At 48.8% G+C, this 22,882-nt stretch overlaps 1 protein-coding gene across 1 annotated transcript; it reads right to left on the bottom strand.

Annotated features, from left to right (window-relative positions):
* Positions 1-22,627, bottom strand: HAUS8 (HAUS augmin like complex subunit 8). Its single transcript, XM_068536780.1, has 11 exons — positions 22,546-22,627; positions 19,515-19,579; positions 15,767-15,822; positions 11,185-11,266; positions 7,793-7,885; positions 6,983-7,077; positions 6,319-6,384; positions 6,054-6,212; positions 4,555-4,696; positions 1,572-1,713; positions 1-427 (listed from the first exon to the last, which is right to left on the bottom strand). The coding sequence occupies exons 1-11, from the start codon at positions 22,572-22,574 to the stop codon at positions 235-237; spliced, it is 1,122 nt and encodes a 373-aa protein (XP_068392881.1). The 5' UTR covers positions 22,575-22,627; the 3' UTR covers positions 1-234.
* Between the last annotated feature and the right edge of the window lie 255 nt (positions 22,628-22,882).

Raw genomic sequence — 22,882 nt, 5'->3', positions numbered from 1 at the left:
TCAACTGCAGAACACTTTTATTTGTTAAATTATCAAACGAGATTATCATACGAAACAATAACTATACGACTAGGCTAAGTGTATAAAGTGCTCAAGTTTCCAGAACATCATATGTGGGTCACTGCAGGTCCACCCCCTCTCCCCACCCCAAACACGGGGCACAGGACGTGCTTCCTTCCCCATGGTGTGCGGGAAGGGCCCCCCTCCGGGCGGGGACACAGCCTGCGTGTGGATTCACGGCTTGTCGTGGCCCGAAAGGGGCAGGCTCCTTAGCTCTCCCCAAGTTTCCCCACCAATGGCCTCCTCAGGATTGAAATACCACTGGCTGGGGGCCTTGGGGCCCTGCGCCTTTTCCCAGGCCTCCTGGTTGATTAAGGCTGCCTCTTTACTCGCCTCGGCGGAGAGTTCCATAACGTGGGTAAAGCTCCTGTGGAAACAAGACGATGATGAAAGCTTTTCACCCTCTGTGCCCAAGCACCTTCGCAGCTGCGATGTTGGGGTGCGGGGGGCAGGTTCAGGGTGACCCTCCTTGGGCTCGTGGGAAAGCAGCGGTGAATAAGTTTTGTCTGAACAGGACTCATACAGGGAAGCCCTGAGAGCAGGACCGGGCAGGTGTGAAAGAAAAGAGTTGTTTACTCGACAAATATTTAGGGAATATCAACACTTTGACAGGAACCATCCTAAGAGCGGGAGGCAGAGCCATGAACGGGGGACCATCCCAGCAACCACACAAAATAAACGGCAGTGGGGAAATCAGCACAAAACAAGCGTGTTTCCCCATTCACTCCTGTGACCCTGGCCATCTAGAACACTTTGGTGTGTCTGATTTCATCCCGGGGCACATAGTAATGAAGGGGATGCCATAGCAGGTGGTGTTTAGCATGACTACCTTTCAAACCTCTCAGGCACCTCAGGAAGTACATTTGGCATCGTAAAGGAGACGAAAACTACATTCTTTTTTGGAAGAGGTGGAGGAAAGCCTCATGGTTAGAAATGTCCTGGAGGAGAGAGAGAAGGGGACCGGGTGGCTTTCGGGGGCTGGACATGGACTGAATGGACCTGGGCACTGGTTACACAAGGGTGCCCAGTAGTGAAAGGCACTGAGCTGTACCCTTACAATCTGTGGCTTTTCTATATGTACTTATACATCAATAAGAAGTTCCTGGGAATTCCCTGGCGGTCCAGTGGTTAGGACCCTGTGCTTTCACTGCCGTGGCCTGGGTTTGATCCCTGGCTGGGGAACTAAGACCTCACGAGCCACACAGAGCGTCAAAAAACTATCTGAGGGCCCCTGAACTGCTGTGTTACCCCAAGGAAGTGATCGCCCCCTTCTATTTTGGCTGCTCAAGAACGCACACAGGAGTTTTGGTTGGGTTGAAGGCGTCTTGCCCATTCCCCTCTCCCTGCCTGGCTGGACCCTCATACCCTCGGCCCCTGCAAACACCAGAGCTGCCCGCCCTCCGGAACACAGCACACCTTCCACAGGGCAGCCGCCAACAGCCCATCTCTGCCCGACGAGGAGATGCGGGGAGAGGGGCGCTATCTTTTTTTAAAAATATTTTCTGTAATACCTTTGGAGCTCCAGATCCTTCTCTTGGGTCATTTCCTTGAGTTCCCTCAGCAGGTCCAAGGCCGTCTCGTTTTCTTCTGAGCTGCTGATGCCAAGTTCTCCCAGCAGATGGCATGTGGTCATCAATTCCCCCTGCAACTTGTCTGGAGGGGAAAAGGGGTTGTCAGCCATGGTTTCAAGGTGCCCCAAGCAATGGATGCACGAGCTGGCTGGCTGACTGTATTTTTCTCCTTTTGCTGGAATGCTCTCATGTTATGCAGGAATTGTGATGAACTCAAAGGCAGAAAGGGTCATGAAGGAAGATATTCGTGCACTGGTACTGCCTCTGTGCCCCTTTGCCTGAGACCACGGGGCTCCGAGATGGTGGGCCACGTGTGTCTGCCATCCAGGCAGTCATCGGAACACACCTGGAATGGTGCACCAGTGTCCTCAACAGAAGCAAATCCAAAGGACAGAGAAGATCTGGGCTAGGAGTAACTTAAGAACAAACCCACGGTTCCCACTCCCGGTTCCCAGCACTTCTGCCCCCAACGCCCCCCCAGCAGAGAGCCGCCTGCAACTGCGCTGGGTGCCCCCTGCTCTAACAAAACCAGCATCTCTCCGAGGCCAGCACATGTCCCAGCTGTAAATTATAACACTTGGGGAACCTTATAAGTGTTCTTACAAACACATACCTTCTTTGCCAGGGGACTGAACTATGTCCTCCCAAAAAGACATGTTCAGGTCCTAATCTCAAGTACCTGTGAACGTGACCTAACTGGAAATGAGGTCTTTGTAGATGTAACGGAGTTAGAATGAGGTCATTAGGGAGGGGCCTAATCCAATAGCTGGTGTCCTTCTAAGAAAAGGGCAGTTTAGACACAGAGGCGCTCAGAAACAAGGCCATGTGAAGACAGAGGCAGCAGCACAACACTGTATGTAAATCAACTATATATACTGCAATAAAAATTTTAAGAAACAAAAAACAAAACCAAAATAAAATAAAATAAAATAAAGCTTGGTGACTTCCCTGGTGGTCCAGTGGTTAAGAATGCTCCTTCCAACGAAGGGGACGCAGGTTCGATCCCTGGATCCCACGTGCCGCGGGGCAACTGAGCCTGCACGCCGCAGCAACGGAGCACACAAGCCACAACTAGAGAGCCACAACTACAGAGCCCACACACTCTGGAGCCTGCACGCCGCAATGAAGAGCCCACGCGCTGCTACGAAAAGATCCCACGTGCCACAACTAAGACCCGACGCAGCCAAAAATAAACAAATAAATAAATATTTTTTAAAAGCTTAATAAAAACAATAATAAAAAAAAAGACAGAGGCAGAGTTTGAAGGAATGCTCCATGAGCCAAGATTGCCAGAACACTAAAAGCCAGGAGAGAGGCATGGGATGCATTCTCCCCTAGAGCCTCCAGAAGAATCCAACCCCAATGACGCCTTGATTTCGGACTTCTAGCCCCCTAAACTGGGAGGGAATAAATTTCTGTTGTTTTAAGCCACCTGGTTTGTGGTATTTTGTTACAGAAGCCCTAGGAAACTCAAACAGTCCCCAATCCCAACTCCTGGCAACTATCTAGGGCATTTATCAGAGATGGAGACCAAGAGATATAGACATGCAGTTGGTTGCCATAATTATAAAATTAGAAACCTGGACACAGATGATGGTTCAACATGGCTCAGTTTTCAAGGTCCCGTTTCATACATATACTATTTCATGTTAGAAAAGGCTTGATTTTACAGCAGTAAAATCAAGCTAAACATGTTCAGGTGGCTCATGAGAATTTTGCTTAGAAATAACCAAACTCTACGTCATATGATCCAGCAATCCCACTCCTGGGCATATATCCGGACAAAACTATAATTCAAAAAGATACATGCATCCCTATATTCATAGCAGCACTATTCACAATAGCCAAGACATGGAAGCAACCTAAATGTCCATGGACAGATGAATGGATAAAGAATATGTGGTATGTATATACAATGGAATACTACTCAGCCATAAGAAAGAACGAAATAATGCCATTTGCAGCAACACAGATGGACCTAGAGATTATCATAGGAAGTGCCGTAAGCCGGAAAAAGACAAATATCATATCACATCACTTATATGTGGAATCTAAAATATGACATAAATGAACTTATCTACGAAACAGAAACAGACTCACAGACACAGAGAACAGACCTGTGGTTGCCAAGGGGCAGGGGGAGGGATGGAGTGGGAGTCTGGGGTTAGCAGATGCAAACTAGTATATATAGGATGGATAAACAACAAGGACCCACTATATAGCACAGGGAACTATATTCAGTATCTTGTGATAAACCATAATGGAAAAGAATACAAAAAGAGAATGTCTGTATGTGTATAACTAAGTCACTTTTCAGTACAGCAGAAACTACCACAACATTGTATTGGTAAATCAACTATAATTCAGAGAAAGAAAGGGAGGAAGGGAGGGTGGGGTGTGGGGGAGGGAGGACCAAACTGTAGGGCAGCTGTAGACTTGTTTGGGGAAGATACTTGTTCTAAAGAGAATTTTAGGATAGAGGATGGCACTCATCACACTTGCTGCCTTCTTCAAGTGAAGTATTAGGTGGGAACGCTATACAGGAAAGGGACCCTCTCAGCTCTGCTTAGAAGGCAGGACAGGGTTGGGGTCGGTGGCCCTGTTGTTCCCCAGCCGCCAAAGCACCTTTGTAGAGACTGCAGGCTCCCCAGGATGCCTTTCAGCAGGACGGGAAATCACTGCGGGGGTCCTACAGACCTAGGTTCAAATCCCAACGCAGTCCTTACTCAGGGCATGACCCCAGACAAACCGCAGCCTTGCCGGCCCCCTGTGTCCTCTGCCATTTGATGGGGTACGCGCCGTCTACCTGAGAGGAGGCCTATGACCTGACACGAACGGATAAAGGTGCCCAGGACACAGGAGGTGCCAACACGCACTGGGAGGTTCGTCCCACCCCTTGCCGGGCAGTCGCCCCGTTTCCTACCTAAGAAGCACTGCCCGTCTCCATCCAGGTGGACCGATCTCACGGGCAGTTCATGCCTCGTGGTGTCCAGGGCCGTCGCAAACGTCTTGTATCGTTCCTTAAAGCAGCCAGCTATGGCCTCACAGGGGCTCAGCATCTCGATCTGCAGGCAGAAGGGGAAGGAGCCTGTGGGACGAGGCCCTGCACTCACCTCCCCAGAAGTTTACCAGATGGCACCTGTGAGGTTAAGACACAGCACTGTTCTGCCAGGTCTCCCAGAGAAACTTCCAAAGTGCGGTGGGCTCTCCTCTCACTCCCAGGTGCCCCCAAGATGACCCGGCCAGTAGCAAGGTGGCTTGGACCTCCTCACCAGGAACATGTGTCCGCCTTCCAGCTTGTTCCAGGGCTGGGCCCTCAACTGGGATCACAGTGAGGAGGGCCCGGAAGGCTGGGCCCTCCTGCTTCAGAGCACTGAGCTGACATGCCTGCCCCCACCAAGGCCATGCCCGGCAACCCCCTTTTCCCTTGTACACGCCGTCTGGGGGTTGTAGGGATTCATTTGTTTAACTGTCTTTCCTTTCCCTTCCGTTGTGAGTTCCACGAGGACGGGGAGCCTGTTCTCAGCTCAGGGCCAGGCCGCCGGGCACACTCATGTGTACATGCTGGGTGTTACGGGCTGAATTGTGTCCCCACAAATTCCTCTGTTGACATCCCAACCCCCAGCACCTCAGAATGTGACCTGATTTGGAGACTTTACAGAGGTAATTCAGTTAAGGTGGGGTCATTAAGCTGGGCCTTGATCAGTATGACAGGTGCCCTTACAAAAGGGGGAAATGTGGAGACAGACACTCAGAGGGAGAGCGCCAGGTGACAAGACACAGGGAGAAGATGCCATTGACAAGCCTAGGAGAGAAGCTGGGACACATCCTTCTCTCATGGCCCTTGGAAGGAACCAACCCTGCAGACATCTTGATCTCAGACTTACAGCCTCCAGAACTGAGAGAGAATAAATGTCAATTGTTTAAGCCGCCGCGCACTCTGTGGTCCTTTGTTATGGCGGCCCCAGGATACATACTTACTGGGTGAGGAGCCCCATTCCCTGATCGGCCCTTTCTAGGCTCCCAGGGTTCGCTGTGACCTTCCCTGGCGTGGACACTCCCGTCCCAGCACTGACCACACAGCACCAAGCCCAAGTCTCCAACCAGCACCCTGGCCCAACTGGGCAGGTCTGGAGTACATCTGTGTCACTGGGCACAAGTCTCAGGATACAAATCACAAGAATACATGCCCATGTTTGTTGAAGGGACAGATCCCTCTTGCTGGTTGGTTCTGACATTACCGCCTTGTCCTCTGATAAACTGTCACACAGCAACACCCAGTGGTGTCAAAAGCCGGGCACAGAGTTAGAGCGAGGCAAGGCGCGACACTCACAATAAAGGCTCCCTCCAACCACCCCACCACCACCCCCATGGGACGATGCTGCCGGGATGCGCCTCTTGGAGGCTGCGGTCACCCCTGACCTGCGCGTCCAGGACATCTGCCAGCTCCCGCTTCCTCTGACACAGGAGAAATTGGCGCTTCAGCTCGTGGGCTTTTTCCTGGAGCTTCTCCTTCTCTTTGCACATAATTAATAAATTCTTTTCTGCCTTTTCTTCGAATGCAGCAAGACCGCTTTCCATCTGGGAAATGCAAAACAAAAGCTCAGGCCAGAGGGGAGCTCACCTCTGCGGCTGAGAGTGGCCGCCCTTCCACCCGCGACATGCGTGCAGGAGGCTCCGTCCTCACCTTCAGGGTCAGCAGAGTCAGGAGTAGTGTTTGGGATTCCATCATTTCCATCGCTTCGGAGAGATCCTTCAGGAGAAGAAAAAGATACTCCTGGTTCCCCGCGAACTGGTATAAAGCCAGCTCTCTTCCCCGGGGAGGGGCAGAATCCTAACCCGTCTGTACTTTTTTTCAATCAGTAATTCAACAATTCTAGACTGTGTATCAACTCGTTTCTATTTCCTCATTTAGTCTTTCGAGTCCTCTGTGAAAAGGAAGGTGGTTTGGTCCCTTCCTGCAAGCTGGGCCGTCAAGCGCGAGCTGAAGGGCACCCACCAACTTGTTGCCTTGCCAGAACCAGGACTTGGGGTTCCCACCTGGGTGAGACCACAGCCTGGCCGCCCTCCCTGCCGTGAACAGGGCCTGGCCTCGTGCCTTCCCTAGCGTGGCACTGGCAAACAAGGCCTCAATCTCGTTTTTCACATGATCCTGCATTTGTATCCCCTCCTGTACATGTAGCTGGGGAAACTGAAACTCTGCAAATCCTCTAAGGATGGGTGAGGGTTTTGTTCTAAAAGGCACAGCTGGCTTGTTCATTCTTGGAGCCCCAGGGTTTCGAGGGGCACATGGCACAGGGCACATTTAGCCAACCTGCTATAGCGGCTTCCCTCTCATTTCAGAGACTTACTGGGCTCTTTTTCCTCGAGGCAGAAAATGATGATGACTCAGCTTTCTTTGATATCGTTTTTTCTAATTGTGGAGTCTTTCGGACCACACTTTTGTCTAAGATCAAGAAAAGCGTTTTATCCATAATTTGAAAAGATACATGCACCCCAGTGTTCATAGCAGCACTATTTACAATACCCAAGACATGGAAGCAACTTAAATGTCCATCAACAGATGAACGGATAAAGATGATGTGGTATATATACACAACAGAATATTACTCAGCCATATAAAAGAATGAAATAATGCCATTTGCAGCAACATGGATGGACCTAGAGATTATCATACTAAGTGAAACAAGTGAGACAGAGAAAGACAAATATCATATGATATCGCTTATATGTGGAATCTTAAAAAAAAATGATACAAATGAACTTATAAAAAACAGAAACAGACCTACAGACATAGAAAACAAACTTATGGTTACCAAAGGGTGGGGGGGGGGATAAATTAGGAGGTTGGGATTAACATATACACACTACTGTATATAAAATAGATAGCCAACAAGGACCTACTGTATAGCACAGGGAACTATACTCAATATTTTGTAATAACCTATAAGGGAAAAGAATCTGAAAAAGAATAGATATATATATGTATAACTGAATCAATTTGCTGTACACCTGAAACTAATACAACATTGTAAATCAACTATGCTTCAATAAAAAAAAAAGAAAAGTGTTTTTAAGGTGAGGAGAGCATATTTTGGGAGCCCTCAGACATGCATTGCAACCCACAGCTGGGGAAAGGACAGGTACAGCCAATGACTTACCATTAATGGCCGAGAGATCCAGGTCAGGTGGGGCAGTGCCGTGCCCTTCCAGCAAGGTAGACTGCAGGTCGCCTTTGCCAATTCCACTGCTGTCTGTGGGCCCAATGAGAATCCCCAGAAGTCAGCAGTCAGCAAGATACTCTATACTTAAGCCCGGGAGCAGGTAACTTTTCTGTACAATATCACCTACTTCTAAAAACTCAGTTTCTTACAAGGGAGCAGTAGAGAAGGCTGAAAAACCTTTGGAAATTCCCACCCATCAATTTGAATATATTTTAAAGTAGAACTAGAAAAGAGATGCAGTCTTTACAACTGAAAGATACAAATAAGCCTTTCTGCTTAGTTTAAGTACAAGATGCTGTATACAAATGAACTTATTTACAAAACAGAAATAGACCCAGAGACATAGAAAACAAATTTATGGTTACCAAAGGGGACGGGGGGTATAAATTAGGAGTTTGGGATTAACATATACACACTACTATGTATAAAACATATAAACAAGGACCTACTGTATAGCATAGGGAACTCTACTCAATGTTTTGTAATAACCCATAAGGGAAAAGAATCTGAAAATATATATATATCTGTGTGTGTGTGTGTGTATATAAAATATATATATATATGTATGTATAACTGAACCACTCTGCTGTAATACCTGAAACTAACACAACACTGTAAATCAACTATACTTCAATTAAAAATAAAATAAAATAAAATAAAAGATGCTGTGTTCAGGATATAAGAATCTAATAACACATGATATACTTGTTCTGCCCTCTGCTCTTTTTTCCTTCTCCTGTAGCTTCTGGACTGTTCGTCTTCCCTGGGAGTTCCCTTCATCTTTTAGCTTCTATTTAGAAATGTGAAACTATTCTATGTATCATCTAAAATGGGCACTTAGTGTACTGCACGCTTCAATTAAACAAGGGTTCCAGAAGGCTGCAGAAAGAGCAAATGGTATGTAAAACGCACTGTTGTGTCAGCAAGTAGACAGAAAACTATTTAATGAACAACTATGCAGTTGAGGAAACGAATATGTGGAAATGAAAAGAGTGAAGTCACAATACGTATAAGTTACGGTACCATTTGTGTTAGAATTTTTAAAAAATGCTAGGTAGATAAATAAAAATCTATCAAGAGTGGTTGCCTCCTAGGTGAGAAATGGGAACTAGAGGTGGGAGATGATGACTTTTTATTGCGTTTCCACTGGTTTGAATGTTCTGTCATCTCCATGTATAGCATTTCCATTAAGAAAAGTAATTTCCGGGCTTCCCTGGTGGCACAGTGGTTGAGAATCTGTCTGCCAATGCAGGGGACACGGGTTCGAGCCCTGGTCTGGGAAGATCCCACATGCCGCGGAGCAACTAGGCCCGTGAGCCACAATTACTGAGCCTGCGCGTCTGGAGCCTGTGCTTCACAATGGGAGAGGCCGCGACAGTGAGAGGCCCGTGCACCGCGATGAAGAGTGGCCCCCACTTGCCGCAACTAGAGAAAGCCCTCGCACAGAAACGAAGACCCAACACAGCCATAAATAAATAAATAAATAAAATTTAAAAAAAAAAAAAAAAGAAAAGTAATTTCCTATCAAACCATACACTGGAACTCAAACAAGCAGTCCCTCTAAATTATCATGACTATGTTTAAATTATGGTTTCTCAGCCTTGGTACTACTGACATCAGGGACCAGATCATTGTTTGCTGCGGGCAGTCCTGTGCACTGCTGGGTGTCAAGCAGCATCCCTGGCCTCCACGCACCAGCATCCCATACCTCCCCCCTCAATAACCCACAGCTGAGAGCCCTGATTTTTTATTTATTTATTTATTTATTTTTGGCTGTGTTGGGTCTTTGTTGCTGCACGTGGGCTTTCCCTAGTTGCGGCGAGTGGGGGCTACTCCTTTGCAGTGCGTGGGCTTCTCACTGCGGTGGCTTCTCTTGCTGCAGAGCATGGGCTCTAGACACGCGGGGCTCAGTAGCTGCAGCACGCGGGCTCAGTACTTGTGGCTCGCGGGCTCTAGAGCGCAGGCTCAGTCGTTGGGGCACACGGGCTTAGTTGCTCTGCAGCATGTGGGATCTTCCCGGACCAGGGATTGAACCCGTGTCCCCTGCATTGGCAGGCGGACTCTTAACCACTGTGCCACCAGGGAAGCCCTGAGAACCCTGATTGTTAATTGTGGCAGGCCCAGTTTTTGACCCCTCTGGCCATGCCAGCTTTCCCAGCTTCACACATGGCCTTCAACCCCACTGCATGAGAAACGACTAGAAGGCCGGCTCCAGCTCCATGTGCTTGCTTCTCAGTCATGCCTGGGTCAAGGAACAGCACAATTTCTGACAAACATCCAAGCCAGGATCAGCGAGCTCTAGCATGTAGGCCAGATCCGGCCCACTTCCTGTGTTTGTAAATAACTGGGGCACAGACACACACATTTGTGTACACATTGTCTGTGGCTGCTTTCACGCTGCGATAAGGCAGAGTTAAGTTTCTATGACAGAGACCGCCTGGCCTGTGAAGCCTAAAATATTAACCACTGGCTCAGAAAAGTTTTGCTGACCCTTGATCTGAACAATAAAGCAGGAAATCTAAGCTGTAAAAGAACATACTTAGTATTCTACTATGGGACTCAAAGTTGTCACCATTTTGAATGAGGGTTTGCAGGCCGAGAAACAGTTTTGCTTTTTGTGACTTGCTCTTATGCAAGAGAAGAGTTGCCCACCACTGCTGGTGAAGCAGGCACCGGAGGAGTTGGATGAAGTGCTACTCTGGAGAGGGGCCTTCCCAGACTTCTAGAATTGAGGCACACTGACTAGGAATGAAGAGCAAATATACCAACAGCAATGGTCCGAGTGGTAGATCATACGTGAGCGTCCGCCCTTCTGGGCTACATCCTCCAATTTTGTTTAATAACAAACACATATCATGTCCACCACCAGAAAAACTGAAAGTTTTTCATATCACTTTGGTGAAAGCTTCTAGTAGAAGGGGTATGGGGAGACCATTACGAGGAAGACCCAACCCAAGGTAGTGAGAGGCAGGAAAATGAGGTCTCATACCCTCTCTGAAAGTCCTGCTCTCAGAGCTCTGGTGGGGAAACAGTCACATGATCAAGGAACTGGTGCCCCAAGGGAGCACCATGATGGCAATGTGGCTCTTCTCTGGGGTCACACAGAAAGGAAATGACTCCCCCCCCATTCCCCTGCCATCCCCCTTCAGATCTTCATATGCCCCAAATCTGTCTTTACGCTGAAACTCTCTGCCAAGCTCCTTTTCCTCATACTTCCCAGAAAGGAAAGGGAGTTTTAAACTTGCATACTTAAAAACAAAATTCACCACCACACTCATCACTTCCTAAGCCTCGGTGCTGTTTCACACCCTCCTTCCATCTTTACGTACCTTTGCTCTTCTGGAGTGGGTTGGGTTTTCTTCCACCTTCAGGCATCTTCCCACTGGCCTTTAATGCATCTGCTGCAGGAGCCTGTTAGGGGAATACATGACATTCAGGGGACAAGACACTTTCCTTCCACAAGAAGGGGCCCCTCTGCAGTTTGCAAGGTCTGCATCTGCTCTTACCTTGAGGCAAGGGATAGATTCAAGGAGTTCTGACATTTAATTGCATACATACAGGATGAACTAATTTTGTCAAAAGGATACCCTCACATGCATAGAACATAGGAAACCACCAAAATGTTTGCTGGTGACGATCTCTGACATGGCAGATTACAGATGACTGATTTTCTGTATAATTTTTAGTACTGGCCAGTTTAGGAAAGAGAACATATTACTTCAGTTGTCAGAAAAAACAAAGCTTTTGTACAGGTATTAATCTTCAAAAGTTATAAAAAAAGCAAGCAATGCATGGAGCTAGCAAGCCATTATAACAATATAAAAGCAAAAAGAGGGAATTCCCTGGTGGTCCAGTAGTAAGGACTCGGCACTTTCACTGCCAAGGCCCAGGTTCAATCCCCGGTCAAGGAACTATGATCCCACCACAAGCCACGTGGCGCTGCCAAAAAATAAAATAAAAAAAAGCAAAAAGAAGACCTTATAAAGAGTGAGAATATTTTGATGTACAGACACCACTCCTATTCAACCTCCCATTGGAAGTCCAGGAATAAGAAATAAAAGGCAAACAGGTTACAAAAGAAGAAATAAAACTCTCTTCTCGCAGACATGACTCTTCACATAGAAAATCTCAAAACGTACTAAAAAACACTACTAAAACTAACAAGTTTAGCAAGGTTGCAGGATACAGGGTCAATATAAAAAGATATTTCTAGCAATGAACAACTTTGGAAATTGAAATTAAAAGACAGCACCAAGGGACTTCCCTGGTGGTCCAGTGGGTAAGACTCTGAGCTCCCAATGCAGGGGACCCAGGTTCGATCCCTGGTCAGGGAACTAGATCCCACATGCATGCCGCAACTAAGAGTTCGCATGCCACACCTAAGAAGTCTGCATGCCACAACTAAGACATCTGCACGCCGCAACTAAGAGTCCGCATGCCACAACTAAAGATCCCACGTGCCACACGAAGATCCTACATGCCGCAACTAGGACCTGGAGCAGCCTAAATAAATAAATATTAAAAAAAAAAAAAAGTACCATGTAAAAGTTCTGAGCAAAGAAACAAATTTTGTAACTATGTGCGGTGATGGATGTTAACTAGACTTACTGTGATGATCATTTTGCAGTATTTGCAAAGATTGAATCATTATGTTGTACATCTAAAACTAATATCGGGACTTCCCTGGTGGTATAGTGGTTAAGAATCCACCTGCCAATGCAGGGGACACGGGTTTGATTCCTGGTCTGGGAAGATCCCACATGCCACAGAGCAACTAAGCCCGTGTGCCACAACTATGGAGCCTGTGCTCTAGAGCCCGTGAGCTACAACTACTGAAGCCCGAGTGCCTAGAGCCAGTGCTCGGCAACAAGAGAAGCCACCGCAATGAGAAGCTCAAGCACCACATTGGAGTGTAGCCCGCACTCCCCACAACTAGAGAAAGCCTGCACACAGCAACGAAGACCCAATGCAGCCAAAAATTAAAAATAAATAAATAAAATTAAAACTAATATAATGTTATATGTGAATTATTTCTAAACAAATAAAATTTCTTCAAGAAAGAAAGAAAAAAAAAGATAGTACCTTGCATAATAGCACTAAAAAAACACCAAATACTTAGGTGTAAACCTAAGCAAACATGGGGAAGGTCTGTATGCTGGAAATTACAAAAACACTGATGAAAAAAATCTAAGCTCAAATAAAGGGAGAGGTATACCATGTTCATGGATTGAAAGACTTGGGTGTTTTTAGGATGTTATTCTCCCTGAACTAATGCATAGATTCAATACAATTAAAATCCCCGAAGTTTTGGTAGGAAATGGCAAGCTAAGGCTAAAATTCATATGGAAAGGCAAAGGAACTAGAAGAGTCAGTTTTGGAAAAGAACAGAGTGGGAAAATTCACACAACCCAATTTCAAGACTTACTATAATACAAAGCTACAGTAACCTGGGCAGTATGGAGATGGACTGAAGACAGACATGTAGAACAATGGAAAAGAATAGAGTCCAGAAATGATGCATACATATATAGTCCATTGCTTTCCAACAGAGGTGATGAGACAATACAACAGGGAAAGGAAAGTCATTTCAACGAATGGTGTTGGAACAAGAGGACATCCATACACTTAAAAACGAACTTTAATTCCATCATCACACCAGATACAAAAATTAATTCAAAATGGACCACAGACCTAAACTCATATAGAAGAGAACATGGGAGAAAATCTTTATGGTCTTAGGTAAAGCAAAGATTTCTTAGAGAGGACACCAAAAGCACATTTCATAAAAGCAGAAATCGATAAATTGGACCTCATCAAAATCGAGAACTTCTGCTCCTCACCAGACACTTAAGAGAATGGAAAGCCAAGCCACACACTGGGAGAAAATATTTGCAAATCACCATAAAGAGTTGGTATCTAAAAAAAAAAAATTAAAAAAAAAAAAAAGAGTTGGTATCTAAGATATAGAAAGAGCCCTCAAAACTCAATAATGAGAAAACAAACAACCCCATTTTTTTTTAATGCGCAAAAGATTTGAAAGGACACATCACTAAAGATATAGGACTGGCCAATAAGCACATGAAAAGATGCTCAATATCATTAGTTGCTATGGAAATGCAATTTAAAACCACAATGAGATACCACTTCACACCCACTAGAATGGTTTCAGTCCTAAAGTACTGACTCTCCTCTGTGGCTCATGGGAATGTAAAAAGGGGCAGCCACTTTGCATAACAGCTGTGCAGTTACTTACAAAGTCAAACAGACATTTACCCCACAATTCCCCTCCTGGGAGAAATGAAAACACTTCCACACAGAATTCTACACAGGAATGTTTAAGGTGGCTTTATTCATAATTGCCAAAATCGGGAAACAAACCAAATGTCCTTTGCCAGGGAATGGCTGTGCACACTGTGGTCCATCCATACACTGGAATATTCTTCAGCCATCAGAAGGAACTAGCACTAAGTAAAAGGCAACGACAGGGAGGGATCTTTATATGAAAGCAACCAGACTGCAAGAGTCTGCATCCTGGGTGGCACCTTTTAAATGAGCCTACTGCAAAGGCAAAGCTACAGGGACAGAAAACAGATCATGGTTGCCTGGGGTGGGGAGGGGCTGGTTCCATGGAAGCACAAGGGGACTTTGCGGGGGGTGGGGGGGGTGGGGGGGTGGGGGTTTTGACAGAGTGTTCCCTATCTTGACTGTGGTGGGTCTGTGACTGGATGTGTTTGTCAAAACTCAGAGAACTGTACGCTGAAGAGTGACACTTCCTCTATGTAAATTACACCTTAATTTAAAAGATGGGAAAAAAAAGAAAACGGAGAAGCTCTTAAAGATCTAAAATACTAGAGCATGCAAACACATGGGGGTGCTGTAACCAAGTCTGCCAGGCAACGTTAAAATTATGAAGTGTGGACTAGTATCCTCTGTTGAGAATCATTTCAATACTGTAAACCACAGACTCTGGGTAAGGATGTGTCAATGTAGGTTCATCGACTGTAAATATGCCCCACTCTGGTGCGGGATGTTGACAACAGGGAAGCTACGCATGTGAGGGGGCGGGCGGGGGTGTGTGTGAGAAATCTCTGTACTTTCCACTCAGTTTTGCTTTGAACCTAAAACTGCTCTAAAAAAATTAAGTCCATTAAAAAAAAATCACTCCAAGAAGCATATCAGTTCGCGTAAAGGTATCCTTTTTCTTCAAGCCAAATCTTAAGCCACATTAACCTGCCATTCACCCTACCAGAGTAAAAGAAAGGCAGCAGAAATTAATATTTAACTAAACTTTATCATAAACAAAGATTTGGAAAATGGAATAACACAACCTCACCACACTATCAGTACGTACACACTGAAACAAAATATGTCATTGGGTAATCTAATGATTATTTTCATTAAACATCACACAAAGCAGGTTCCCAAGTTGTTAAGTGTTTCATGCCATCATTTTCAATGGTTTCATCATTTCTGTGGTGTGGCTAGTTCACTGAACTCTTCCTGTAACACTGGGTGATTCAGCCATGTCTTTTTTCCCCTAAAACCCTTTCTCTAAAACCCTACGGGTATTTTTTACAATACCAGCCAAGGCCAGGTAACCACGTGCCAGGCATTAGGCAGAATTGTTTCAGGACAGAATCCAGAAAGGAATTACCAGGTTGAGAGACAGGAATAGTTTTATGATTCACTAGAGATCATGGCTTTGCAAAAGAGATTCTCAAAGTGATCAGCCACCCACGACAGAGATCCCTGCCTTGGCACAAAGGGCATGACAGCCCCAAAGGCAACTGGACCAAGTCCCCAAAATGCTTCTTTCAGGACCAGGCTGTGTCTGGCCGGCGTGACTTGTCTCAGAATTCCAAGTTCGTCGAACTCTGTTCAGAACTGTTTCAAACGTACAGTGTATGTTACCTTTTTGGTGGTTTTCTTCTCATACTGCAAGTACCGGGACTCGACCACTCTTCCACCTGTGGGGGACACACTGTTGGTTTCTAATAAAACTATGACATAGACTGTGAGGACCCACCATGCACCTAGGATGCCCGCCCCCCACCCCGAGAGCTGGGTGCTATCAGCCCTCCCCGCTCAGCCTCAAGCATGTATGGGACACCTACTATATGCAAGAACATATATGGAGGGAGTTCCCTGGTGGTGCAGCAGTTAAGAATCTGACTGCCAATGCAGGGGACACAGGTTCGATCCCTCGTCCGGGAAGCAACTAAGCCCATGCACCACAACTACTGAGCCTGCGCTCTAGAGCCCACAAGCCACAACTACTGAGCCCTCATGCCACAACTACTGAAGCCTGTGCACCTAGAGCCCATGCTCCGCAATAAGAGAAGCCACCGCAATGAGAAGCCCACGCACAGCAACGAAGAGTAGCCCCCGCTCGCAGCAACTACAGAAAAGCCCGCACGCAGCAACAAAGACCCAGCACAGCCAAAAATAAATTAAAAGAAGTAAATAATTCTCTTTTAAAAACTTTTTTAAAAGAACATATATGGAACACCTACTGTATGCAAGAACATTTATGGGATACCTGCTGTATACAAGCACCAGGGCTAGAGTCGGAGACACAGAGACCCACAGGAGCTACGATCGAGGAAGATCAGGAATATGTGCCAAAGATCAAAACAGAAAGTGGACTCAGGGGCAGGGCAGGGAAAGGAAGAAAGATCTTCCAAAGATGGCCACCTGCTCTCCTCCTCTTCCCTCCCCAACTCACTCCCTGTGGTCATGACCCCAACTGCCCTTCTCCCACCCAAGCCCATCTTTGATCCACTCATGGTACTGCCTTTCACATCCCCCACACCCCTCACCTAGCTCAGGACCGCTCTCCTGAGACACACTAGGCACCGATGCTCTTCCTGGACACGTCTGTATCCCTTGGTGACAGCCCAGCCCCAGGTGCCCTTCCACCCTGACCCTGGGGCGCTGAAGGTGTGTGAAGGAAACCCATGTGTCCCCCCAACCTCCAGGGGCTCTCGCTGCAGCCCCTGTGATCATCCACAGTCCTCTGTTCTGATTCCCCAGAACCCTCGCCCAGACCCTCCTGCCCACTTCCTACACCGGGTCATCCCTCTGGTCAGCTGGTAACCTGTTTCCTACTTCATTGGGAAGACAAAAGCAGCCCCAGGAGATCCTCCCACCTGGGCATCTAGCTGCCTCCCAACCTCAGGGCCATATCCTGGGCCCCCCACGTGGAGCGACCTCTGTGCTTTAGGGTAAAACAAACCCCCCACTCTGGGTGCTAGAGCCCAGCCCTCACTCCGTTAGGAAACTGCCCTGGCAACCCCTCTCCCCCTGCCCCACCCTGTATCACCCCACTTCCTCTCTCCAGTGGTCACACTGCTCATCCCCCCCCCACTTCTCTGCTCCCCTTTGCCATGCAGGATCCTCTTCTTCTCCTCTCTCCTTCCCTTGAATCCCCCCACACCCCTGCCTGGCTCTCACAGTCACCACGGCACCAGAGAAACTCCTTTCACCCAGACCACGGAGACCTCCCTGCTCTGATGCCCACCCGCCCCTTCTCAGTCCTCGTTCTGAGCCAGCGGCAGCGCTGCACACAGCGCTCACTCGCACCCTCCTTCTTTTTCTTTTTTCTTTTTTTAAATTTATTTTATTTATTTATTTTTGGCTGCACTGGGTCTTCGTTGCTGCATGCGGGCCCTCTCTAGTTGCAGTGAGCGGGGGCCACTCCTCGCTGTGGTGCGCGGTCTTATTGCAGTGGCTTCTGTTGCGGAGCACGGGGTCTAGGTGCGCGGGCTTCAGTAGTTGTGGCACACGGGCTCAGTAGTTGTGGCTCACGGGCTCAGCAGTTGTGGCTCACGGGTTCAGTAGTTGTGGCTCGTGGGCTCCAGAGCACAGGCTCAGCAGTTGTGGCACACGGGCCCAGCTGCTCCGCAGCATGTGGGATCTTCCCGGACCAGGGCTCGAACCCATGTCCACTGCATTGGCAGGCGGATTCTCAACCACTGTGCCACTAGGGAAGCCCTGCACCCTCCCTCTTGAGACGCTCTGTCCTTCAGGCTGACTGGCCCTCTGGCAGCTGCAGCAGGCTGTCTTCCGGGTCCATTAGCTGGTGAAGGGTGAGTGCCTCCAGACACCTTGCAGGTCCCGTGTCACCTGTTCCTCCAGCCAGCGGGCACATGCCACCCCTGCCGCCTTCACGACTCTGCTCGGCCCAGCCCCTCCCTTAGGCCGGAAGCTACCCCCATCCTGCTGTTTTATCCACAGCCACTGTCATTGTCCAATACACCCTGTATCTCCTTATGTCTCCTGATTCACCGCCTGTGTCCAGGTGGCAAGCCCCCTGAGGGCAGGGATTCTTGTCTGTTTTGCTTGCTGCCACGTTCCACCACCTCACAGGGAGGAGGTGCTCAGCAATGTGTCAGATGCATGATTCTGCGCTTTTCCTAGGTGCCCCCAGAGCTCAGGACTCTCCCTTTTTACTAGGGAGAGTGATGTGGTCAGTGTCACCTGCTTCGACAGTTCAGTCCCAAGACTGGGATTTCAACTACATTATCTTCATGCCCTAATTTGCATCCTTCTTTAGATGGGGGTTGCAGCCGCAAGCTTGTGTGGAAAAGAGGTACAACCACAGTTAACAGGCTGCCTGGAGCTGGACACAGAGGTGTTGGTTGCCCCAGGCGTGCCCCAGGCAGGATGAGCCGTGCCTGCAGGGCAAGTGGCTCAGACATTCAGGCAGGAGGCACCTAAGGGTTGACGCCAGGACCAGGCGGGGTCCAGGGGAGAGAATCGAGCCACACCTAGGGTCTGCCACTGGATGTCCAGTGAAGGATTGGGGCGAAAGACACCCCCAGTTCCAAGAGGGGGAGACCATCCTGCATTGGATCTTTCTAAGACCATCAGCAAAGGGTAGGAAGGAGGCTCTGGGTTCCTTGCACAGTTGAAAAGCAGTTTCAAGTTTCTGGAAAACTAGAATGCACCTGTTTGTTTTCAAGAGTGGTGGATTTTCCACAGAAGCATGTTACAATGAAGGATATAATTTGCGTCCAAGAACTAGACCCTGTGTAAATATAACAGATGTTACAGACCAGATCATCCAGCGATGCTGTGATGCTATAACATATAAACCTCCAGTCATTTGGAACTGGAATTCTGCTCCAAGTTCTCTGAGACCTGCACTAGTGCACAGGCACAAAAAAATACTTCATCATTAACAGAGGCTTGAGAGCCAACGTGGGAGATCCTTGGGTCTACAGCCCCAAACTGGGCACTGCCAAGAGTCAAGGGGGGCTGTTGACAGTGACCCCGGACCCACAGGTGGACATCGGATGTGTGGGCACCCCCAAGGGTCTGACGCGCTTACTGAGAAGAAACAGACTTTGGTGTTTCCTAACGAATTCAGCTCACACTCTCCTCACCCACACTTCCAAGTGATGAGTCCTGGGTACAACCCGTGACCCCCATGGCCTGAAGGGCCCACTGCCCTAGATGACCCCCACCAGGTCCTGGCTGCAGGGCTGGGTAACCAGACTTGGGGTCCCCAAAGGTGTGACTAGAAGGGGGTAAAGCCCCAGCTCCCCTGCTCTGGCCTGTTTTTCTCTTCCCCAAAAGCACTTACTGGGGGGGAAGAAAAAATCAGTTTTTATTCCAGTGGATTCCATTTCAAAAGGTAGATTCCAATTTTACTCACCTTGTATTCTTCTTCCTCTCATCTTAGCACCGCTAGGAGTACTGGGACCCCCTGCAGAAGGCTTCCTAAAAGAGGGAAACGGGGGTCTTGCTAATGCAGTTGGATAGAAAGCTCAGGGAAGCCAGCCAGGAACCTGGGCTTCCTCGGGACAGCCCAGTCCCAGCACCCACCACCCATGCCCATCTCTGCGAGGTGGGGCCGCCTCCATGGCAGGAGGAAAACGGAGCCCCAGCCCCGTCACCTGGGGACAACACCTAAGTGAGAAGAGCGAGCATTTTTGCCGAACCTCAAAGGTCTCGATCTCATTAATTCGTCGGGCGTTTGTGTGTCAGCTGTATACCACTGAGGATACAAGGTGAACAGCAGACAAAGCTCCTTCCCTGAGAGGGATGACCAGCATTTTCCTATCAGGCAAGCGTGAAGAGGGAGCACTCCAGACAAGTAAACGGGTGGGGATTGGGGGTGAGTGACAAAGAACCATTTGCTCAGGTACATGAGGATGGATATTCCCAGACAGGGATCACCAAGACCAAGGGCACAGGCGCAGAGGAGAATGATGCAGAATTGGAACTGATCAGCCCTATGGCTTAGCTGGAGAAGACTGAATTTGAGGAGGGGGTGAGGGATGATACAAACATTCAGTCCCTAACAGCCTGGCAGACAGGAGGCACTTGATAAATATTTGTCAGACAAATAACTCAGGGGTGCTCACTTGAGGGCAATTCTGACTCTTAGGAGACATTTGGCGATGTGTGAAGACACCTGTGATTGTCACAACAGAGGGGGCTGCTATCGGCTCAGTGGGTAGAGACCAGGGACACTGCTCAACACCCTACAAGGCACACGACGGCCCCCATCACAGAGACGATCGCGCCCCAGATGTCAACACTGTCAAGGTTGGGGGACCCCTGGCATGGTGAAAGAGTGATCGGGAGCGCGGGACGGAAGTCTGCTGCAAAACTCCTGTCAAGAAATAATGAACCCTGGGGCTTCCCTGGTGGTGCAGTGATTGGGAATCCGCCTGCCAATGCAAGGGACACGGACGGGTTCGAGCCCTGGTCCGGGAAGATCCCACATGTCGCGGAGCAACGAAGCCCGTGTGCCACAACTAACTAAGCCTGCGCTCTAGAGCCCGCGTGTCACACCTACTGAAGCCCGCGCACCTAGAGTCCGTGCTCCGCAACAAGAGAAGCCACCGCAATAAGAAGCCTGCGCACCACAACGAAGAGTAGCCCCTGCTCGCCTCAACTAGAGAAAGCCCGCGCACAGCAACAAAGACCCAATGCAGCCAAAAATAAATAAATAAATAAAAAAGAAATAATGACCCTGAATACTATTAAGTCCTAAAAAGGAATGAAGTACTGATAATGCTGAAACGAATTAATCTCAAAAATGTTATCCTGAGTCAAACAAGCCAGGCACTAAGGCCACGTGGTGTATGATTCCATGGATATGAAATGTCCAGAACAGGCAAATCCACAGAGACAGAAAGCAGACTGGTGGTTACCAGGAGCAAACTGAGGAGCATGAAGGATGGGGGGTGACTGCAAATGGACACAGGGTTTCCTTCTGGGCTGATGAAAATGTTCTAGAACTAGGTAGAGGTGGTGATTGCACAACGCTGTGAATGTCTTAATGCCATCGAATTGCTCGCTTTACAATGGTTAATTTGACGTTATGTGCATTTTGCCTCAATTTAAAAAAAGAATGAAGCCTGACATGACAGAGGAGAGGGTCCCATGAAGTAGGAATCACTGACTAATCAGCTGGTGGGTGTGGGAGAGTCAGGGATGCCTCCCAGGTGTCCAGTGTGGGCGAGCAGGATGCCAGGCAGGGGTCTGGGCGCTGTAAATCCTGCTGTCATCACAAGATGGGCTCCACTGGTGACAGCAGTGGTGGTCCGCTTGCTCAGCTCACTGCAGCCACCTGTGTAGTGGGCTCTGCGGACTCCAACGTGAGACCCAGGCCATGCTGGGGGGCACCTCCAAGCCACAGTGGGGAGAGGCAACCTAACAAATGCTGGCTGGGTGCCAGCTGCTCTGCTCCTTCATGGAATCCTCCCAACCCTACAAATACCTAACTGTTCGCCTGCTTTATCTTTGTTTTCCAGACAAGGACCCAAAGCTTATACAGATCACCCCTGGGGAGTCTCAGAGCTGGAAAGAGACGGAGCAAGGATTCCCTCTGGGGTCTGAGCCAGGGCTCTGGAGCCAAACCAAATGGACTTAGGCCAAACCTGCAGGGACACGGGGTGGGGGAGGGGTGTCACTACATATATTCCAGCCTCAAGTACTTCCCCTGAACCTCGGAGAGGCTAACGTCAATCTCACAGTTAGGACAAGGGGCTGTGGAGTAAACAAGTGATTTCAGATGGCCCACTAAATTTTAATTCGCACAGGCACAATAAACATCGGCAGAATGAACAAAGCCCAGGAATCAAGCCCGGCACCAGGTCATTGTTCGACGTCTGTCTCCCTTGTTCTTGCTGTGTGAGCCTGGGCAAATGACCTTCCCTCCCTAGGCCTCCATCATCTCATTTGTAAATGGGGAGAATAGAAAAAATCGTGTGGGAGAATGAAAGGAGATACTTCAGTGGTCCAACAGTTATCCACTACAAAACGGTAATCGTAATAGCGACGGACCACACTTAGGGGCCAGACACTATTCTAAACACTCTTAAGTCTCACACTAGGCCTACAAAACTGAACGGCGGCGTCATCAGCCCGGTTTCGCGACGGAGGAAAGCGAGGCACGGAGAGGTTAAGCCACTCGCCGGAAATCGCCCCGGATCGAAACGGCTGACCAGGGACCCGAACGCGCCCTAACGTCCTGAGCCCACGCTCCCGAGCATGCGCAAGGCCGCATCCCATCTCCCAGAACTTGCGCATCTTCGGTGGTTCTTGGAGGAGTCAGATCCGGACTCACCCCAAGGACCCTCCCTCCCCAACTCTGCTGCCCCTCTGTCCCCAGCCCTTGGCCAGGGCCCTCCAGCTGGCACCCATAAATCCAGACCCACGGCGCCTCGACTCACCCAGCACCACGCCCCGAGGTATCCGCCATTTTCCCGCCTTCAACTCAAAGGCCGGGTCTTCAAGTCGAACCCCCCCGCCCCCGCCCCGACCAGGCCATATTGCGAAGCTACAAGAGGGGTGGCCGCGGGCCGTGTAGCGCGTGGCTGTGGGCGGAGCGGGCGCCTCCTGCGCGCGCGTCTCTCTGTCCTCCCCTCACACTTGGTTTCGCCCAGCAGCGGCAGGGGGCGGTGACGAGGCCGGGTCGGAAGTGATGGGCGGGGATTCGTGTTTCTCCGCCCCCTTGGCGCCCTGGCGTCACGCCCCCGGGCCCGCCCCTCCGGAACCCGGAAGCGGGAG

Source organism: Eschrichtius robustus, chromosome 2 (genome assembly GCF_028021215.1).
Source record: "Eschrichtius robustus isolate mEscRob2 chromosome 2, mEscRob2.pri, whole genome shotgun sequence".
Taxonomy (NCBI): domain Eukaryota; kingdom Metazoa; phylum Chordata; class Mammalia; order Artiodactyla; family Eschrichtiidae; genus Eschrichtius; species Eschrichtius robustus.
The sequence above is the reverse complement of the archived record's forward strand: the minus strand, read 5'-3'. Positions and strand labels throughout refer to the sequence as shown.